The sequence below is a fragment of the Mustela lutreola genome, chromosome 5 (genome assembly GCF_030435805.1).
Source record: "Mustela lutreola isolate mMusLut2 chromosome 5, mMusLut2.pri, whole genome shotgun sequence".
NCBI classification, from domain to species: Eukaryota; Metazoa; Chordata; class Mammalia; order Carnivora; family Mustelidae; genus Mustela; species Mustela lutreola.
The window spans coordinates 46,145,634-46,163,916 of record NC_081294.1 but is presented as its reverse complement, the minus strand read 5'-3'; the positions used below and the strand labels follow the sequence as shown (position 1 = coordinate 46,163,916).

Below are 18,283 nucleotides of genomic sequence, written 5' to 3'. Positions count from 1 at the left end.
AGGTTGCAGGGTGTCAGCCTTAGCTTTGTCCTTAACCAGCCTTCAGCTCCCGCATCGAGTCTGCTTATCTGTAACCCAGGGATGTAACTATCTCATAAGGTTGTTGCTGTATTAATAAATGGAAAAATCACACCGCACTGAGCGTGTCAGTCTACTCAATAAACAATCGTTTCTGGCCTGTCTCTGTTGCTATCACAAAGATCTTTGTTGTTTATTAGCTTTGGTGCAGGCTCAACAATCAGTCCATTGAGCAATACAGGCATGAAGAAAGCAGGCAAAACACTCCCACACCCCACCCATCTCCTGGGTTTCTAGTGTCCTTTCACCCGCTTGTAATTAGATTCTAGAGAGGGCAGCCCTATGGGGAGCTAGTCACATGAAGAGCAGCCTCCACAATCCTTTCTTGGACTTTTGTTTCTTCCTGCAGCACTGGGCCTGGTGTGCATGGAAACAAACAGGAAACACAGCATCTCCATGTCCCCAAATCCACCTCCCCACCCCCCCCCCACTGCCCTCGACCTAGAACTGGGTGTTCATTTCTCAGGTTATTGAAGAGAAATGAAAAACACACAGATGGCTTGTACTTCAGGAGGCATTTGGAGTGTTTGTTGGAAACAATTGGGGTTCATGCTGTACTTACGCTACTGCAAAATTAGAACAATTGTACAAATCACTATTTCTCAAAGGGAGGGAGGCCCCAAACAAATGAGAGGGTAGTTGGAGAAGAAAATATCCAGTAATATAATTTACTGTTTGGGGAGGAAAAAAACCTATTGTTTTTGGTCTACAAACTATAAAAAGGCTTGAACATAATCTTCTCAGCTAGGAGAGTAGAAAGACTAAATGAACTGAAACACTGGTTGTGAAATGGTTCTTAAAAAGCAGACAGGGTGAAATCATTGGCCAGACAAGCCTTTCCGTTATTCTGAAATCTAAATACCAAATCTAATGGGATGCATTTCTTAAAGTATGTGTAGGAAGATAAAATTCTGTTTTATTTTTAGGATTTTTCATTTATTTGACAGAGATCACAAGTAGGCAGAGAGGCAGGTGGGGGGGCGGGGGCGGTGGGAAGCAGGCTCCCTCCTGAGCGGAGAGCCCAATGAGATCATGACCTGAGCCAAAGGTACAGGCTTAACCCACTGAGCCACCTAGGCACCCTAAAATTTTATAAAATTTTAAAAATATACAGTTGACCCTCGAACAATGCAGGGGTTAGGGTATAACTTTTGACCCCCCCCCACAAAAAACTTATACATGGATTTTTTACCATATGGCACAGTACTACAAATGCATTTTCTCCTCCTTATGAATTTAAAAAAATTTTTCTAGCTTACTTTATTGTAAGAGTACAGTATGAAAATGGAAAAGAAGGTAAATGCCTCCAGGTTTCATTCCAATATAACTACCCTCTGAGCTCAAGTCTCAGAAACAATTTTACCAATTAGAGTGCTGATAATACCTAGATGTCTGTCAATTGGTTCCATTGTTAAAAGCCACCAACACAAACCAAGTTTAGCCAAGGTCTGACACTTTGCCTTTTATCAGATAATACATTTACCTTTAAATTCAAATGAAGAATGCCCCCAGCTGGCTTCTTTCCTTGGTAGAGATAGAGTTAACTCCCTGCTTTTGAAGTGTGTTGTCCTTGCTTTGTTTACATAATAGAAAACCCTTCTTCTGACTCTTGGAAATTATCAAGATCATCAGACTTCCCCTAAATATAAAGCAAATGTCATGTTTCTTGACTAAGCATTTGACTATTGTTTCAGGATTTTGATTTCAACCTAAAAAAAAAAAAAAAAAAAAAAACCTCTGTTCTTTGATGAAATCAGAAATCAGAGTTCTTTCTTCTCTGGAAATGGACATCAAACCTATTTTATTCATATCTCATTTGATTTTTTTCCTGGATTTTCCTTCCCCCTCAGAGTCTACTAACATAACAAAACTAACCTTAACCTTTAAATATCCAAATCTGTGAGGGTCCATAAAGATGTTCTAACTAATATATTCCCCCAATTTAACAGAAAGTAACTTAAGTCACCCAGCACCCAGCGACAGGACCAAGATTTGAGTCTTCTGATTTCCCAGTCCAATATGAGATTAGGTGTTCATCCCGTGGGCTGTAGTTATGGTCCATTTGCTATGTGCTGTGTCCTTCGTTGATGCTGGAGAATGTGCTAGAAGCAGATGAGGTTCCTAGCCTCATGAAGCTTAATATTTGGTGCCAGGGACTGACAGTAAAACAAGTGAACAAGCATTCAAGTAGGAAATAAAAGGATGAAGAGAACTGGTGATAGCTATGATGAAAGAAAATAATGAGGTAAATTGACAGAATAATTGGATTGAGGGAAGATAGGGGAAACTACTGAGGGGTCAAAGAAGGACAGACTCAGAGAAACCAAGGTCATATAGTTGGTGGGTGGCAGTTTGAACCCAGACCCACTTTCTTCCAGGATCTCTGGACCTCTCCTCAAGAGCACTTCCTTTAAAAGAGAGAACCCAGGAGGAGGATGTTTTAGGCAACCTGGAGATAACAAGAAAGCCCAACTATTCCTCAAAGATAGGCTGGAGAGAAAACCCAGGAGGACCAGAGAGAACATCTCATTTATGCAGGCCCTGCCAAGGACCTACCATGTGCCAGGGTTATGTCATGGAAATACATAAAGCTCCCACTTGAAATGATTATAGGAAAAAAGTGCCTGCTACTCTAGGGAAGCACTGACCACATCAGCTAAAAAACTTCAGAAAGAAAAGAACCAAAGGTAGATTAGTGGACAGGATCAGGAAGGAAAATCTGGATGGAAAGTCTATGAGCAGTGACATAGAGATAAGGATAACAAGGTAGAAAAAAAAAAATTTGCACATAGTAAGTGATTGGTAAATGCGTCTGACGGTGATCCTCAGAACATTAGAAAATAGGAAATAGTGGGGAATAATGTTATATGAAAGGAGCTAGATTAAAACGGGCACTGGATCAGGTAGCAAGGTTTGAGCAGTGCAGGAGACAGGCTTGGTTGTGGGGGAATATATACATTATATAAATATCTGGAATATTGAAAAAAAAATACTGTTACCTCCAAAAGAAGAGAGGAGAGAAAACATAAGCAAGTTGTACAAAATGTAATTAATTTGGGACCAGGCATTGCATGTTACCTGAGCTCTTGTGTTGTGCCAGGAATTAGGCGAAGAAAGGAAACTAATACATGATCCTTTTTTTGCCAGATAATGACACATCTAGGTAATGGGACAGCATGCAGTCATTAAAAAGTATCTGGTAGCTCTAAAAGGAACTACAGGGAGCAATTTCCATGTTTGTGTGCTAAGTGAAAATAGGAAGGAACAGAAGCAGCATATATGGTGTGCTGTTTCTTTCTTTCTTTCTTTCTTTCTTTCTTTCTTTTTTTAAGATTTTACTTATTTATTTGACAGGCAGAGATTACAAGTAGGCAGAGAGGCAGGCAGAGAGAGAGGAGGAAGCAGGCTCCCTGCGGAGCAGAGAGCCTGATGCAGGGCTCTATCCCACGGGAAAATTAGGGGACTGGGGAAGAGCGAAAAAATACTTTTTACTATATATCTTTTATCTTTTTGTATTTTATATCAGTTGCACATATTGCCTCTCCAAAAATAATATTTAGAAAATTACAAATAAAGCTCAGTTCTTTTTCATTTTTTTTAAAGATTTTATTTATTTATTTGAGAGAGATCACAAGCAGGCAGAGAGGCAGGCAGAGAGAGAGGAAGAAGCAGGCTCCCTGCTGAGCAGAGAGCCAGATGCGGGGCTCGATCCCAGGACTCTGAGTTCATGACCTGAGCCGAAGGCAGCGGCTTAACCCGCTGAGCCACCCAGGCACCCCGCTCAGTTCTTTTTCAAAGGTGTTTACCATTTCATGTTATGGATCCTCTATCCTAACGTTACCTGTTTCAGTTAACAAGCACACCTAACCTCCACAGGTGTACCTTCCCTGCACCTAGATTCACTAGTATAGTTGATGCATCTTTCTTCCTTTGCCTGCCCTCGGCAGCAACAGAAGTAATAAAAAAAGAGAAAATGAGATTCTGTGGTCCATGTAACCTTTTTATCTACTTGGACTGCGCATCACAGTATCTGATACCTGAATCTGTTTTGTTGTTGTTGTTCTATTTTATTTTATTTCTTTTAAACATTTTATTTATTTGACGGACAGAGATCACAAGTAGGCAGAGAGAGAGAGAGGAGGAAGCAGGCTCCCCACTAAGCAGAGAGCCTGATGCAGGCCTCAATCCTAGGACCCTGGGATCATGACCAGAGCCAAAGGCAGAGGCTGTAACCCACTGAGCCACCCAGGTGCCCCCTTTCTTTCTATTTTAAATTAATCTTCTTGCCCAGATCTTTTATTCTTTATTTACTTATTTATTTAATCTTTGTCCATTTTACTTACTTACTTATTATTTATTTATTTAAAATTAATCTCTTTGCCCTAGGTGGGGCTTGAACTCAGGACTCAGAGATCGGTAATTGCAGGCTCCAGGAGCTCCATTTCTAAAAAATTTATTTTATTTACTTATTTATTTTTGATGTCCACATCTTTTAATGCACCTGCCTCCTGGAGACAGCAACATCTTCTTAAGCTGAGGAAGATGAAGGAAGTTTTTAAAAAGAAGATTTTAAAAAGCTCGGAGTTTGGCCAAAGGCGCTCCTTCAAGCTCCTGCTTAAGTGCGCATTGCCTCTTGGCTTTAAGGAGATGTCCTTCGGCCAGAAGGGCGTTTTTTTTTTTTTTGTCTCCAGTCTACGCAGACCCAAACTTTTTCTCTCATCACGTGCCTGGCCCGAGCCAGTCGGCTGCTCCGTAACTCGATCACTGTGACCGGCCTCCCGAGCCACCGAGGAGCCGCGAGGGTGGGCAGCCGCGCAGTGACAGCAGCCGCCTAGGTAGGGGCGGAGGAGAAGGGGAGGCGAGCGTGGGCTGTGGACCGGGACCTCGGAGGAGCTGGGACACGGACCCCTGCAGAGGTGAGCGGGAACTGCCGGGGAGGGAGCTGTTCGCCACCGTCTGGGCGAGTTCCCTTAAAGAAAGAAAAAGTGCGTTCTTCTCCCCTCTGCTCCCTCTCTGTCCTCCCCCACGTAAAAAACAGGTGAGATTTGCCTCTGATCGTTGACCTGGGCCGTCTTCTTGCTGCCCAGAGCCCCCGACAAGGCCCTTGCTGATGTCTGCAGACTCTGCCTTTGTGCTATCCCCTCCTCTGTCCTCCTGTCCGGCTAGCACCTGACAGTCTGTCCTGTCAGATGGTCAGGGTTGGGCTTCACAACCCTGTGTATAAAGGGCAAACTCTCAAGTCAGAACTCCGAAGAGGAAAAGCCAACTGCAAGTCTGGAGGGGAAACCACAAACTGCTTCTCTGACCTGTCGGATCACCTGGAGGGCACATAGGCAATTTTAACGGTCTTAAAACAAGATCAAGATGTGAGCTAGAGATGGGCTACCGTGTCCAAGCTGTCTTGTCGCCACATACAAAGATGTATCAGTGGTCTTAGAATTACTGGCTATTCCGTAGTTGCCGGGAAGGACTCCCACAAAGCTTCCTGGGTGAGAGGATGCAGTCTGTGTACCTCGATGGGGATGAACGATAAGGCTGGTCGTTTCCAGGGGCTCATACGGACCCTTTGGGGCTTCAGGCAAGCAAAACAGGATACAGACTGCGGTTTGCTTCAGTTCCATGCACAGTTCCAACCACATCTCTTACATTGAGAGATCATGATTCTAAAATCAACTTGATAAAATGGAAAAGCTCTGAACTCCAGCCTCTGGCCATGGAAAAAAAAGGCCTTAGTCCCAGGGAAAGGTGCTGATACCTTGAAAGCAAATATTGGACACCTTCTGAGGGCAAAACACATTACTATTTTTTTTAAGGTTTTGTTTATTTATTTGACAGACAGAGATCACAAGTAGGCAGAGAGGCAGGCAGACAGAGAGAGAGAGGAGGAAGCAGGCTCCCCCCTAAGCAGAGAGCCCAATGCGGGGCTCGATCCCAAGATCATGACCTGAGCTGAAGGCAGAGGCTTTAACCCACTGAGCCACCCAGGTGCCACAACACAGTGCTTTTTATTCAGTTCTCCTTTCCTTTATTCAGCAGATACTGTCTGCCACATGGCAGGTTTGTGGACCTCACAGTAAACAAACAGGCAGGCTCATTTTCACAGGCACGCTATCAGGCGGGACAGGCCTTTCTTAAACGATACACATACCCCGTAGAAAAGGCAGGGAAGGGAACGTTGGTAGAACAATCCTCAGTCTTTTGGCTCGGAGTCTCACCTTTCTTTCCGGCATTTCGTCTTCTGGAGTGAGAATCTTTTCATCCACAAAAGCCTCACTTGTTCTTAGACCTTGGTCACAGCAGCTCCTCAAATCTTCCTCACCACAGGCTTTAAGCTGGGCAACTACATTTCTGGTCAGTGTCCTCCCCCTTAGAGACAGTCTGCTCAGCTTTTTCCAAGACAATGAACAGCCTGAGAGCAGAGACTGAGGTGGTGGGAGTTCTCATCCTCCTGTTGGTCGCCCTCTCCTGATGTTGTCTCCCACTTCCGAAAGAGAATTTGTGCTCTTCCAAACACACACTCGGCGCCCAGCGAAGTCTCAGGAAGCCTGGATTTTCCCAGAAACTGTGGAGTTTGGAACAAGTCAATTCTGCTCATTGAGGCTAATCTTTGCTTATAAAATAGAAAAGGTGGAGTAGACAATCAACGAGGTCTCACTTGTTCTTTTTTCTCCTTTGAAAGTAAATAATTCTAGTAATTTCACGGTATGTTTACAAAGAAACAGTACATAGTCATGTAAAGATGGTATGTCTTACACCTGTAAAATGGGAACCCTCATCAACCATGCAGAATATTCAGGGACCTAGAATCTGAAAGAGGAACACCTGGGTGGCTCAGTCGGTTAGGCATCTGCCTGTGGCTTAGGTCATGATCCCAGGGTCCTGGGATAGAGTCCCTCATGGCTCCCTGCTCAGTGGGGACCCTCTTTCTCTCTTTGCCTGCCTCCCCCTGCTTGTGCGCTCGCTCCCTCTCTCTCTCTGACAAATAAATAAATAAAAGCTTTAAAAAAAAATCTGAAAGTGTCAGGCTGCAGAAAAAACTTAAAAGTCTCTACCCACCCCATACCCTCACCCCATTCGTCTATTCTGTCTCTTGTCTGTATTCAGATTCTCAAGGTCATGAACATCAGCTTTAGCCTCACTGTATCATTTTACTAGACCGAGAATTCTGCAATAAATAGCTTGTATAGTCAGAATCAAAAGAACCATACTTAAAAAGTATCTAATTTGAATAATCTCACAATATGTATCAACTTCCCTTTAAAGGGGAATCGGTTCGTTGTTACGAAGTATTAGAATATTTTTCTTTGGTGCCTTTCTTGTTAGGAAGTATTAGAATATTTTTCTTTGGTGCCTTTCTTTCTTTCTCTTCCCTAAATGCATTCCCATCCTATGCAATTTCATATTCTCCTCCTACATACTTTATCACTTGAAAAATCAAAGCTATGCAGTATTACTTTATTAAATACGGCAAGAAGCATCTCCTATTCATCTTTGTATCTATCCCCTATGGCTACCTTTGTATCTTGCATACAGTAAAGGTTTCTTTAAAGAATTATTACTATTTTAGAGAAAACATGTTCTGTTTTCCCTCTGGTATTAAAACAGGCGCACGTGCTCGCAGTATCTAATCCATTATTCATGGCTGATAGAGGCTGATCTCATTCCTTTGTGTTCCTTTACAACCCTGATGCCCACCCTGCATGCACAACATCAGCACATTCTACACTGTTTGCAGACTCAGTTGGTATAATAAGCACTGAAATCAAGTTCTGCCACTAAATAGCCATGTAATTTGAAGCTGAACACTGAACCTTTCTATGCCCCCATGTCTTCCAGTGGAAAACAGTAGCATCTGACTTGAAGGGCTCTGAGATCACGTCTAGTTGTTGGATGGGAGACTTTAGAAAGGTAAAGGAAAAGGTCAGAGAGAGAAAGCACAATAAAAGTGGAGTGATTATAGCACCTGAATATATCACATATTAATAATCGCCATTGGCTTTATTTGCCAAAATCTCTAACTTGAGCATTCCCACTGGCAGTCAATGTGAAGGAACTTCTGCGGTTGAAGACACATCTGCCTACCATGTTTGGGGACTTCCCTAGAACCTTCCTACAGACTCTGTCCACTTAAAACTGAAAACACATCTGCCAGCAGGTAGAGAGGCACAGAAAACAAGCTTCTTTGGCATATTCAGCAGAATATAGGCTTGTGCAGCTTAGAGGAGTCAGCCTCCTATGTAAATATCTTGGGAGATAGTATGTGGGCATATTAGCTTAGCCAAAGAACACATATTTGGAAGTGCTTCTTTGCCTCCACTGAGATCAGATGTGGACAGAAAAATGTTGGGACTCCTGCCGCCAAAGAGGCCTTCCCAGCACCAGAAGATAAAGAGTCACCTTTCCTTTGGCCAGAAGGTTTACCCGGAGCCGAGGGTTCCCATGTAGAACTTCTCTCATTGCTCAGTTTGGTGGCACTCAGTTTCCATCCTATGGACACAGTGGGCGTCAACACTCTGCCTTTGTTTTTTGTTTGGTTGGTTTGGTTTGGTTTGGGGTTTTTTTGTTTGTTTTTTAAAGACTATTTATTTATTTGAGAGAGAGAGAGAGTATGCACATGAGTGGAGAGAGGAGTAGAGGGAGAGGGAGAAGCAGACTCTGCTGAGCAGGGAGCCTGATGAAGAGCTCGATCCCAGGACCCAGGAACATGACCTGAGCGGGAGGCAGACACTTATCCCACTGAGCCACCCAGGTGCCCCAGGACTCTCTCTGCCTTTGGAATCAAGCAGAGCTGCCTCCTTCCAGGGTCAAGGTCTCATGGTACAGACAGTCATCCTCATCTCTCTTAGTTCTTGTTTTTAATTTTAATATCTGGTTCTGTTTATTTATACTTTAGACCCAGTCTCCATCTCCAAAGAGTTTGAAATAGCTCCCAATAAAGGATATATACAATTGAACAGCTGCAAATAGGTAAAACCTGATAAGAAACCATCCGGCACAAATAAATACCTTTCGTACTGTTCTGAATTGTGATCTGTAGAAAAAAGAACCAGAAGCTTTGCCGCTATTGCTCTTCCTTGGCACCATGTAAAGTTGTTAACCTTTCTCCTGATCCCCTCTGCCTCCCCCTCCCTGTCACCACAAAAAAAGGAGAAGAAGAAACAAAGCACTGGTTCTTTTTTTTTTTTTCAATGTTATGTTAGTCACCATATAGTATATTAGTTTTTGATGTAGTGTTCTATGATTCATTGCGTACAACACCCAGTGATCATTGCAATACATACCCTCCTTAATATCCATCACTGGGACCCCCCATCCCCCTACCCCTGCCCCTCTGAAACCCTCAGTTTGTTTCCTAGAGTCCACAGTCCCTCTGATTTCCTCCCCACCTTCATTTTTTCCCTTCCTTCTCCTAATATCCTCTATGCTATTCCTTGTGTTCCACATAGAAGTGAAACCCTATGATAATTGTCTTTCTCTGCTTGACTCCATCAGAGTTACCTTTAATAATCTAATGAAAGCTATGGACCTTTCTATCCTGAAGAATGAACATGGAAAAAATTGGCCTATACTTTCAGGGGAAACAGACTTCTCAAAGGAATTGAAATTAATCTGATTTTTGAGAAAGGGAAAGTTAATTAAAGAGAGAGCTAATTACTCTTCAAATCTTCAATAAAATATTTCCAACAAATGGGCATTGAATTTATTTTAAAAACTTTTAAGAGTTCTGTAATTTTCTAAATAGGTAAAAACATACTCACGGTACCAAATTCAAAAGGCAGGAAACAGCATATAGTAAAAAGATAGCCTTCCTTCTATCCCGTCCCCTAGTGGCCCGGTTCACCTCACCAAAAGCCACCATTGTAAACAGTTTCTTAGATACTTTTCCAGCAGTAGTCTAATATTCTATGTATTATCCCATGCACACTTAAACAGGACACACACACACAAATATTCCATGCATTGTTTATTTTTCCCACTTAATACTTCTGGAGAGTACACACAAAGCCTTATTCCTTTACTGGATGAAAATTGTTTCACCATTGGATGCAATATAATTTTCTTAACCAGCAGCTATTGATGGACATTTAACTTGTTTCTAATCTTTAGCCATTAAAAACTGTTACATTGAACATCTTTATACATACATCATTTTTTTTTTTTTTAAAGATTTTATTAATTTATTTGACAGAGAGAAAGATCACAAGTAGGCGGAGAGTCAGGCAGAGAGAGAGGAGGAAGCAGGCTCCCGCCGAGCAAAGAGCCCGATGCGGGGCTCGATCCCAGGACACTGAGATCATGACCCGAGCCGAAGGCAGCGGCTTAATCCACTGAGCCACCCAGGCGCCCCTACATACATCATTTTTTATATAGGACTGTATAATTTTAAAAAAAAAAAATCCCCCAAAGTGTATTTGAGCATTAAATTTAACTCTGAGCTTAATCGGCAGCCGAAGCAAAAAGGTGCACATGGAGGGACCAAAATGGATCGCCTCAGTTTTGTTTTGCATGTTACAAAAAAGTATACTACTTCTTCCAAAGAGGAGAACTGTACACTAATTTCTATGTAGACTTTAGCATCTGTATATTCATACAAAGTACATGGCTTCCTTTGGAGAATGAAATAATGGAGTAGGGAATACCTTCAGTGGCAGTAGTGATATTCATGTTCATACATCTATCTTGATTTTTTTACGTTTTTTTTAAGGTTTTATTTATTTATTTGAGAGAAAGAGTGTGCGCGCGAGAGAGAGCATGAGCAGAGGGGAGATAGAGGGAGAAGCAGGCTCCCGCTGAGCAAGGAAACCGATGCAGGGCCCAGTCCCAGGACCCTGGGATCAAGACCTGAGCTGAAGGCAGATGCCGAACTGACTGACCCACCCAGGTGCTCCTATTTTTTTTTTAAGTTTTTATTTAAATTCCATTCAGTTAAAACAAAAAACAAATAAGTTCCAGTTAGTTAACATACAGGGTGATATGTCAGGCATACTGTGTACTGACTTAGCATGTCATACAACACGTGCCCTCCTTCAAGCCCGTCACCTGTTGCACCCGTGCCCCACCTCCTCCACCCAGCTCATTCTTGGTAGCTAAGGGTCTCTTTCTTGGTTTACCCTCCCTCTCTTTTTTTTCTCCCTGTGTTCATTTGTTTTGTTTTTTACATTCCACCTACTAGTGAAATCATACGGTATTTGTCTTTCTCTGATTTATTTCACGTGGCATTATACTCTCTAGCTCCGTCCACGTTATTGCAAATCACAAGATTTCGCTCTTTTGATGGCTAAATAATATTCCACTGTGTACACGTATGTGTGTGTGTACATACGTGGATATATATATAGTTTATCTATTCCATATGTATATATAATATATATATTCCGTACATACACACACACCCCACATCTTTATCCATTCATTAATCGATAGATGCTTGGGCTGTTTCCATAATTTGGCTATTGGAAATAGTGCTGCTATAACCATCGGGGTACATGTATCCCTTTGAATTAGTGTTTTTGTGGTCTTCAGGTAAATACCTAGTAGTGCGATTGCTGGATCATAGGGTAGTTCTATTTTTAACTTCTTTTCTTTTTTTAAAGATTTTATTTGTTTATTTGAGAGAGAGAGAGAACGAGCTGTGGGGAGGGCCAAAGGTGGGGAGAGAGAGAGAGAATAGCAGACTCCCTACTGAGAGCAGGAAGCCTGATCCGGGGCTCAATCCCAGGACCCGGAGATCATGACCTAATCTGAAGGTGGACGCTTAACTGAGCCCCCCAGACACCCCTATTTTTAACTTTTTGAGGAACCGCCATACTGTTCCCCACAGTGGGTGCACTAGCTTGTGTTCCCACCAACAGTGCAAGAAAACTCCCCTTTGACCACATCCCTGCCAACACCTGTTGTTTCTTGTACTGTTGATTTTATTATTTTTTTTTAAAGATTTTATTTATTTACTTGAGAGAGAGACAGTGAGAGAGAGCATGAATGAGGAGAAGGTCAGAGAGAGAAGCAGACTCCCCATGGAGCCGGGAGTCCGATGCGGGACTCGATCCCGGGACTCCAGGATCATGACCCGAGCCGAAGGCAGTCGTCCAACCAACTGAGCCACCCAGGCGTCCCAGTACTGTTGATTTTAGCCGTTCTGACAGGTGTGAGGTGATCTCTCAATGTAGTTTTGACTTGCATTTCCCTGATAATGAATGATGTGGAGCATCTTTTCATGTGTCTGTTGGCCACCTGGATGTCTTCTTTGGAGAAGTGTCTATCCATGTTTTCTGCCCATTTTTAAATGGATTATTCATTTTGGGGCATTGAGTTTGATAATTTCTTTATGTATTTTGGATACTGACCCTTTATCGGATATGTCCTTTGCAAATATCTTCTCCCATTCCATAGGTTGCTTTTTAGCTTTGTTGATGTTTCCTTGGCTGTGACAGAACCTTCCTATTTTGCTGTAGCCCCAGTAGTTTATTTTTGCTTTTGTTTCCCTGGCCTCAGGAGACCTATCTAGAAAAAAGTTGCTACAGCCGATATCTGAGAAATTACTGCCTGTGCTTTCTTCAAGGGCTTTTATGGTTTCATGTCTCAAACTTAGGTCTTTAATCCATTTCGAGTTTATTTTTGTATGTGGTGTAAGACAGTGGTCAAGTTTCATTCTTTTGCATGTAGCTGTCCAGTTTTCCCAACATAGTTGACAAGATAGTCTTTTTTCCCATTGGATATTCTTCTTGCTTTTTAAGATTAATTGACCATATAATTGTGGATTCAGTTCTGGGTTTTCTATTCTGTTCCATTTATCTGTGTGTCTGATTTTGTGACATCTTGTTTTGTTTTGTTTTGTTTTGTTTTTTTTAAGTATGATGTAGGGGTGCCTGGGTGGCTCAGTCGGTTAAGTGTCTGCCTTTGGCTCAGGTCATGATCCCAGGTTCCTGAGATCGAGCCCTGACTCAGGATTCCTGCTCATTGGGGAGTCTGCTTCTCCCTCTTCCACTGCCTCTCCCTGCCCCGCCCCCCGCACATATGAGAGATATGTGCTATCTCTCATATATATAAAATCTTTTTTAAAAAAAGATTTAAAAAGTATGATCTAGGGGCACCTGGGTGGCTCAGTGGGTTAAGCCTCTGCCTTCGGCTCAGGTCATGATCTCAGGGTCCTGGGATTAAGCCAGGCATTGGGCTCTCTGCTCAGTAGGGAGCCTGCTTCCCCCTCTCCCCCTGCCTGCCTCTCTGCCTACTTTGTGATCTCTGTTAAATAAATAAATAGCATCTTTTTTTTTTTTTTTTTTTTTAAGTATGATCTAGGGGCACCTGGGTGGCTCAGTGTGTCAAAGCCTCTGCCTTCGGCTCAGGTCATGATCCCAGAGTCCTGCAGGGAGCCTGCTTCCTCCTCTCTCTCTGCCTGCCTCTCTGCCTACTTGTGATCTCTGTCAAAGAAATAAATAAAATCTTAAAAAAAAAAAAAAAAAAGAATGATCTAATTAAAACCCAGCATTCCTTGAATAAACTAAAATGAAATCAAGGAGGAAAAGCTTCAGTTTTGAGGTTGGAGATCATGGATCATGTGTCTGAGTGCAGAGAAAACCTGGGCATGGTCCTCCTCTAAAGATTTCTTCGGTATGCCGGATCTCCTGCCCTGCTCAGTATTTTCTTAGCTCTGGCGCGGACTTCTAGCTTAATACTTTCCATACAGATTTTGGAATGATGGGTTTATGTAAATGAGGGTTTCTCATTTATCGTTGCATCTCCACGGTTCCTTGCACAAAGTAAGTTCTAAACAAATGTCCCTGAAAGGAACAGATGAGTTTCTAAAGATCAGAGACCATGTCCCATTAGCTTCTTGACCTCTTGGCAAAGATAATAGATGATGCTAAGTTGGGGAAAAGCTAGGATGAGGCTCTGGCTTATAAGTGAAGTTCCTACAGCAGAGCAGTCCCAGAAGCTTACCAAATAAACCCCCAGTCCTTTTGTTTCCTTCTCCAGAAAGGATGGTTATCTCAACAGGGTCAACAGAGCCTTTCACAGTTCCCAGCAAGAACTGAGGATGGAAATCCAAGGTGATAGAAAAGGTGATCCAAGGTGACTCTGCCGGTCTGCAAATAACTTGTACACATTGAGAGTCTCAGCTCAAGGTTCTTCCTTTGACCCTTGGTTCCTTATCATTAAGACACTTGGTCGGCTCAGCCCCAAAGGTCCTAGAACCACTACCTTCCTCATGCTGAAAGATCTGTGCTTTTCAGAATTCCAGGCAGCAAGCTGCCAGATTGAAAAATGACCCTGTCTTGTCCAAGAATCTGTCCCCATGTAAAGGGTGACTTCTTGGAACGGGCCCCTAACCACATGCAGGATGTGGAGCAAACTTGGAATCAGGCCAACAGGAGCTGCTCAAGACAGGGCAGACAGAGGAAACTGTTATTTAAGGGAGAGTTTTTGGAAATGCTTTAACACCTGGATTATTAAGTAACATGTGCTGTCCGAGATGGGGTGCAGGGGTGTTCACCGCAGTTGGGGCTGACTTCCCATCCCTTCCTTTTGGAAGCCTTGGGTGGTGAGGAATATGACTACAGAACACCCACGAGCACGCAAGCAAGCAAAGCACTCCTGGCTGCCATCCCAGGTCAGACAAGAGAAAATGCTGGTGGCTTTGCTCCAGTCCATTGCTTCTCTTCCATCGCTTTCCATGACAACTCGCAGTGAGGCAGAGTTCACACCTACAGGCCTGCTAACAGGCTCTCCTCTATCCTCTGGAACAGAGGGAGTTGGAAGAAGGAGCAGGGATGGCAAAGAAGCTGGCCTCTAGGGGCGGGGCCAAAGCGTGGCTGAAACTCTTTCTCCTGCCTCTAGGTGGGAATTGGGCTGATTGACACCACACTACGCCCTCTGGTTCCTTTCCTTAAATCAGATGCTGTCTCCCTGACTGGATATCAGATGTCCCAGTATTCCTGCCTGACAGCTTTTCCTCTGAGCTGACCGCATCCCTCCTGCATACCGTCGTCCCAGTGAGATGGTGAGGAGCTTGCATGTCACCTCCTCCTGCTGTCCTCACTCCTCAGACCCTGGAAGGCACTTCATAGGTCACTGCTGTCTTTCTCCAGCCTAAATAATCTACAAGAAATGTGGATCATAGAGAAGAAGTATTTCCTAAGGTCATAGTTGGTCAACATGCACCTAGAATAATACAAGCGAGAACAATCAAACTCAAAAGAATAAAATATCCTTAGAGATACTGAAAGCCAGGCTTTGATCCTGGCTGTGCCATCTATGAACTCTGGGAGGTTGTCAGCCCTCCTTTATTGAGTTTCCTTCATCCTCATCACAGAGCAGGACCAGATGATCTGTAATGCTTCCCTTCAGCCAGCTTAGGACACCCTTCCACAAGGACAATAAACAGTGTTGGTGAGGATCTAAGATTAGAGCCCTCATACATTGCTGCTGGAAATGTAGAAAGGTGCAACCACTTTACATTCCTGGAAAGGTTCAGTGTCGTGACTGTAGGGCCCAGCATGTCCACCCCTAGGCATGTATCCAGTGAAATAAAAACATGTCCACGCAAAAGCTTGTGCATGAGTTACCATGAGAACTACAGAGTGGCAGCAGCCACTGTCTATCTACCCACAGATGCTGTCTACCCAGCAGCCATCTGTCTACCCACAGATGAATGGATAAGTGAAATACGATACATCCACGTAACAGAATGTTCCTTGGCAATCAAAAAATGACGTAGTGATCCATGCTATAACACAGATGACCCCTGAAGACATGCCCAGTGAAAGAAGCCGCTCACAAAGGGCTACATAGTGTATGATTGCATTTATCTGAAATGTCCTGAATAGGCAAAGCCAGAGAGACAGAGAGTGGATCACTGGATGCTTAGGGCTAGAGTCGGGGCAGAAGGAGAAAGGAATTGGAAATTGATGAGTAAAGGGTGCAGGGTTTCCCTTTGGGACAATGAAAATGTTCTAACATGAATCATGGTGATGAGTGCACGACTCTATGAACATACTAAAAGCTGAATGAATGCACATTTTCAATGGGTAAATCATATGGTATGTGAATTGTGTATCAATAAAGACATATATTTAGGATTTTATTTATTCCTTTGGGAGGCAGAGAGAGGACCGTCGGTGGGAGAGGCAGAGGGAGAGGAAGAACCAGACTCCCCGCTGAGCTGGGAGCCCAACGTGGGGCTCCATCCCAGGACCTTGAGATCATGACCTAACCTGAAGGCAGATGCTTAACTATCTGAGCCACCCAAGAGCCCCAAGACATTTTTTTTTTTTAAAGATATTGTCCAAGAGAGCACAAGCAAGGACAGCAATAGGTAGAGGGAAAAGCAGGTTCCCCATGAGCAAGGAGCCCAGTGTCGGGGTCGATCCCAGGACCCTGGGATCGTGACTCCAGTAGAAGGCAGATGCTTAACTGAGCCACTCAGGCACCCCATGTTATCTTTTAAAATTTAAATGCCTTTATTGAGGTACACCCAGGTAGCTCAGTGAGTTAAGCATCTGCCTTCTGCTGGGGTCATCGGGCTCCTTGTTCAGCGTGGAGCCTGGTTGTCCCTCTCTCTCTGCTGCTTCCCTGCTGGTGCTCTCTCTGTCAAATAAATAATATCTTATTAAAAAATGAGAACAAATACAATTTTATTTTTTATTTTTTTAGAGGTTTTTATTTATTTCTGAGAGAGAAAGAGAGAAAGGGAGAAGCACGCTCTCCGCTGAGCAGGGAGCCCAACATGGGACTCGATCCAGGACTGTGGGATCATGACCCGAGCTGAAGGCCGCCGCTTAACTGATGGAGCCACCCAGGCGCCCCTAAATACAATTCTAAAGTCCCCTCAGCCTTACCAGCAGAGCATGTGATCCAGCTGTTAGATTGTTGCCATGCTGGTGGGTGAGAAATAATTTCTCATCGTAGTTTTACTTTTTTTAATGTTTTATTTATTTGAGAGAGAGAGACAGAATGAGGAGCGGAGCAGAGGGGGGAGGGAGAGGGACAAGCAGACTCTGCACAGAGGAGCCTGATGCTGGGTTCAGTCCCATGACCCCGAGATGATGACCTGAGCCAAAACCAAGAGTTCACCAGTCAGCTGACTAGGCCACCTACGTGTCCCCTCTCATTGTAGTTTTAGTTCACATTTCTCTTATCACAGAGGCAGTTCAGCATCTGTTCAGTTCAAAGTGCATTTACATTGATTTCCTTTTATCATATGTTACATTCCTATATATGTCTGTTTCTGGACTTTCTCATGCATTATATATGTCTGCCTGTTCATGTGCTAGCACCACACTTACTAGAGCTTTGCAATAAGACAGGTAGTGAGATACTCAACAAATCAAGCTGGCTGGCAACTCAGGGCAAGTGCCATCCCCAGCCACCCAACTACCAAATCCAGCCACTGTCCCAGGCTGCCATTTTCCTGGAGAAACCATGGCATTGTTTCAGATACGGAGAAACGCTTTAAGTTTGTTGCAAAAACACTTAAGAGGAATGCCAGGAAGCTACTGGAAAAGGCCAAGATTAAAAAGGGCATTCAGAAGGGCACACAAAAGTTGCAAGAATGCATACTAAAGACACAAACCATCAGAAAACCCAAGCAATTAAAAAACAACAACAACAACAACAAACAAACAAAAAAACACAAGCAATTAATTTCTTTTTTTTTTTTTTAAAGATTTTATTTGTCAGGCATAGAGGGAGAGGGAGCGAGTGAGCACAGGCAGACAGAGAGGCAGGCAGAGGCAGAGGGAGAAGCAGGCTCCCTGCCGAGCAAGGAGCCCGATGCGGGACTCGATCCCAGGACACGCTGGGATTATGACCTGAGCCGAAGGCAGCCGCTCAACCAACTGAGCCACCCAGGCATCCCAAACAATTAATTTCTTTCTTTTTTTTTTTTTTTTAAGATTTTATTTATTTATTTGTCATAGAGAGAGAAGCGAGAGCAAGCACAGGCAGACAGAGTGGCAGGCAGAGACAGAGGGAGAAGCAGGCTCCCCGCCAAGCAAGGAGCCCGATGTGGGACTCGATCCCAGGACGCTGGGATCATGACCTGAGCCGAAGGCAGCCGCTTAACCAACTGAGCCACCCAGGCGTCCCCCAAACAATTAATTTCTTGAGGTTAAGGCCTAAACCTGATGCCACGGCAGCCTGGGAACAAACTGCAGTGACAATGAGCAAAGGCAAATCTGTGGCCAGTATCGCAACTATGCGTGTCGCA

At 43.6% G+C, this 18,283-nt stretch overlaps 1 protein-coding gene across 4 annotated transcripts in view; it reads left to right on the top strand.

The window, feature by feature from the left end:
* Positions 1-4,814: 4,814 nt before the first annotated feature.
* FAXDC2 (fatty acid hydroxylase domain containing 2) overlaps positions 4,815-18,283 on the top strand; it is a 30,491-nt gene continuing 17,022 nt past the window's right edge. Inside the window, exons 1-2 of one of the 4 annotated variants that reach the window (XM_059174119.1) lie at positions 4,815-4,994; positions 14,972-15,076. In XM_059174119.1, coding sequence (XP_059030102.1) covers positions 15,074-15,076 — 3 coding nt within the window. In that variant the 5' untranslated portion in view covers positions 4,815-4,994; positions 14,972-15,073. The remainder of the gene's footprint in view (positions 4,995-14,971; positions 15,077-18,283) is intronic. The other 3 variants (XM_059174117.1, XM_059174120.1, XM_059174118.1) reach the window with 3 other exon arrangements.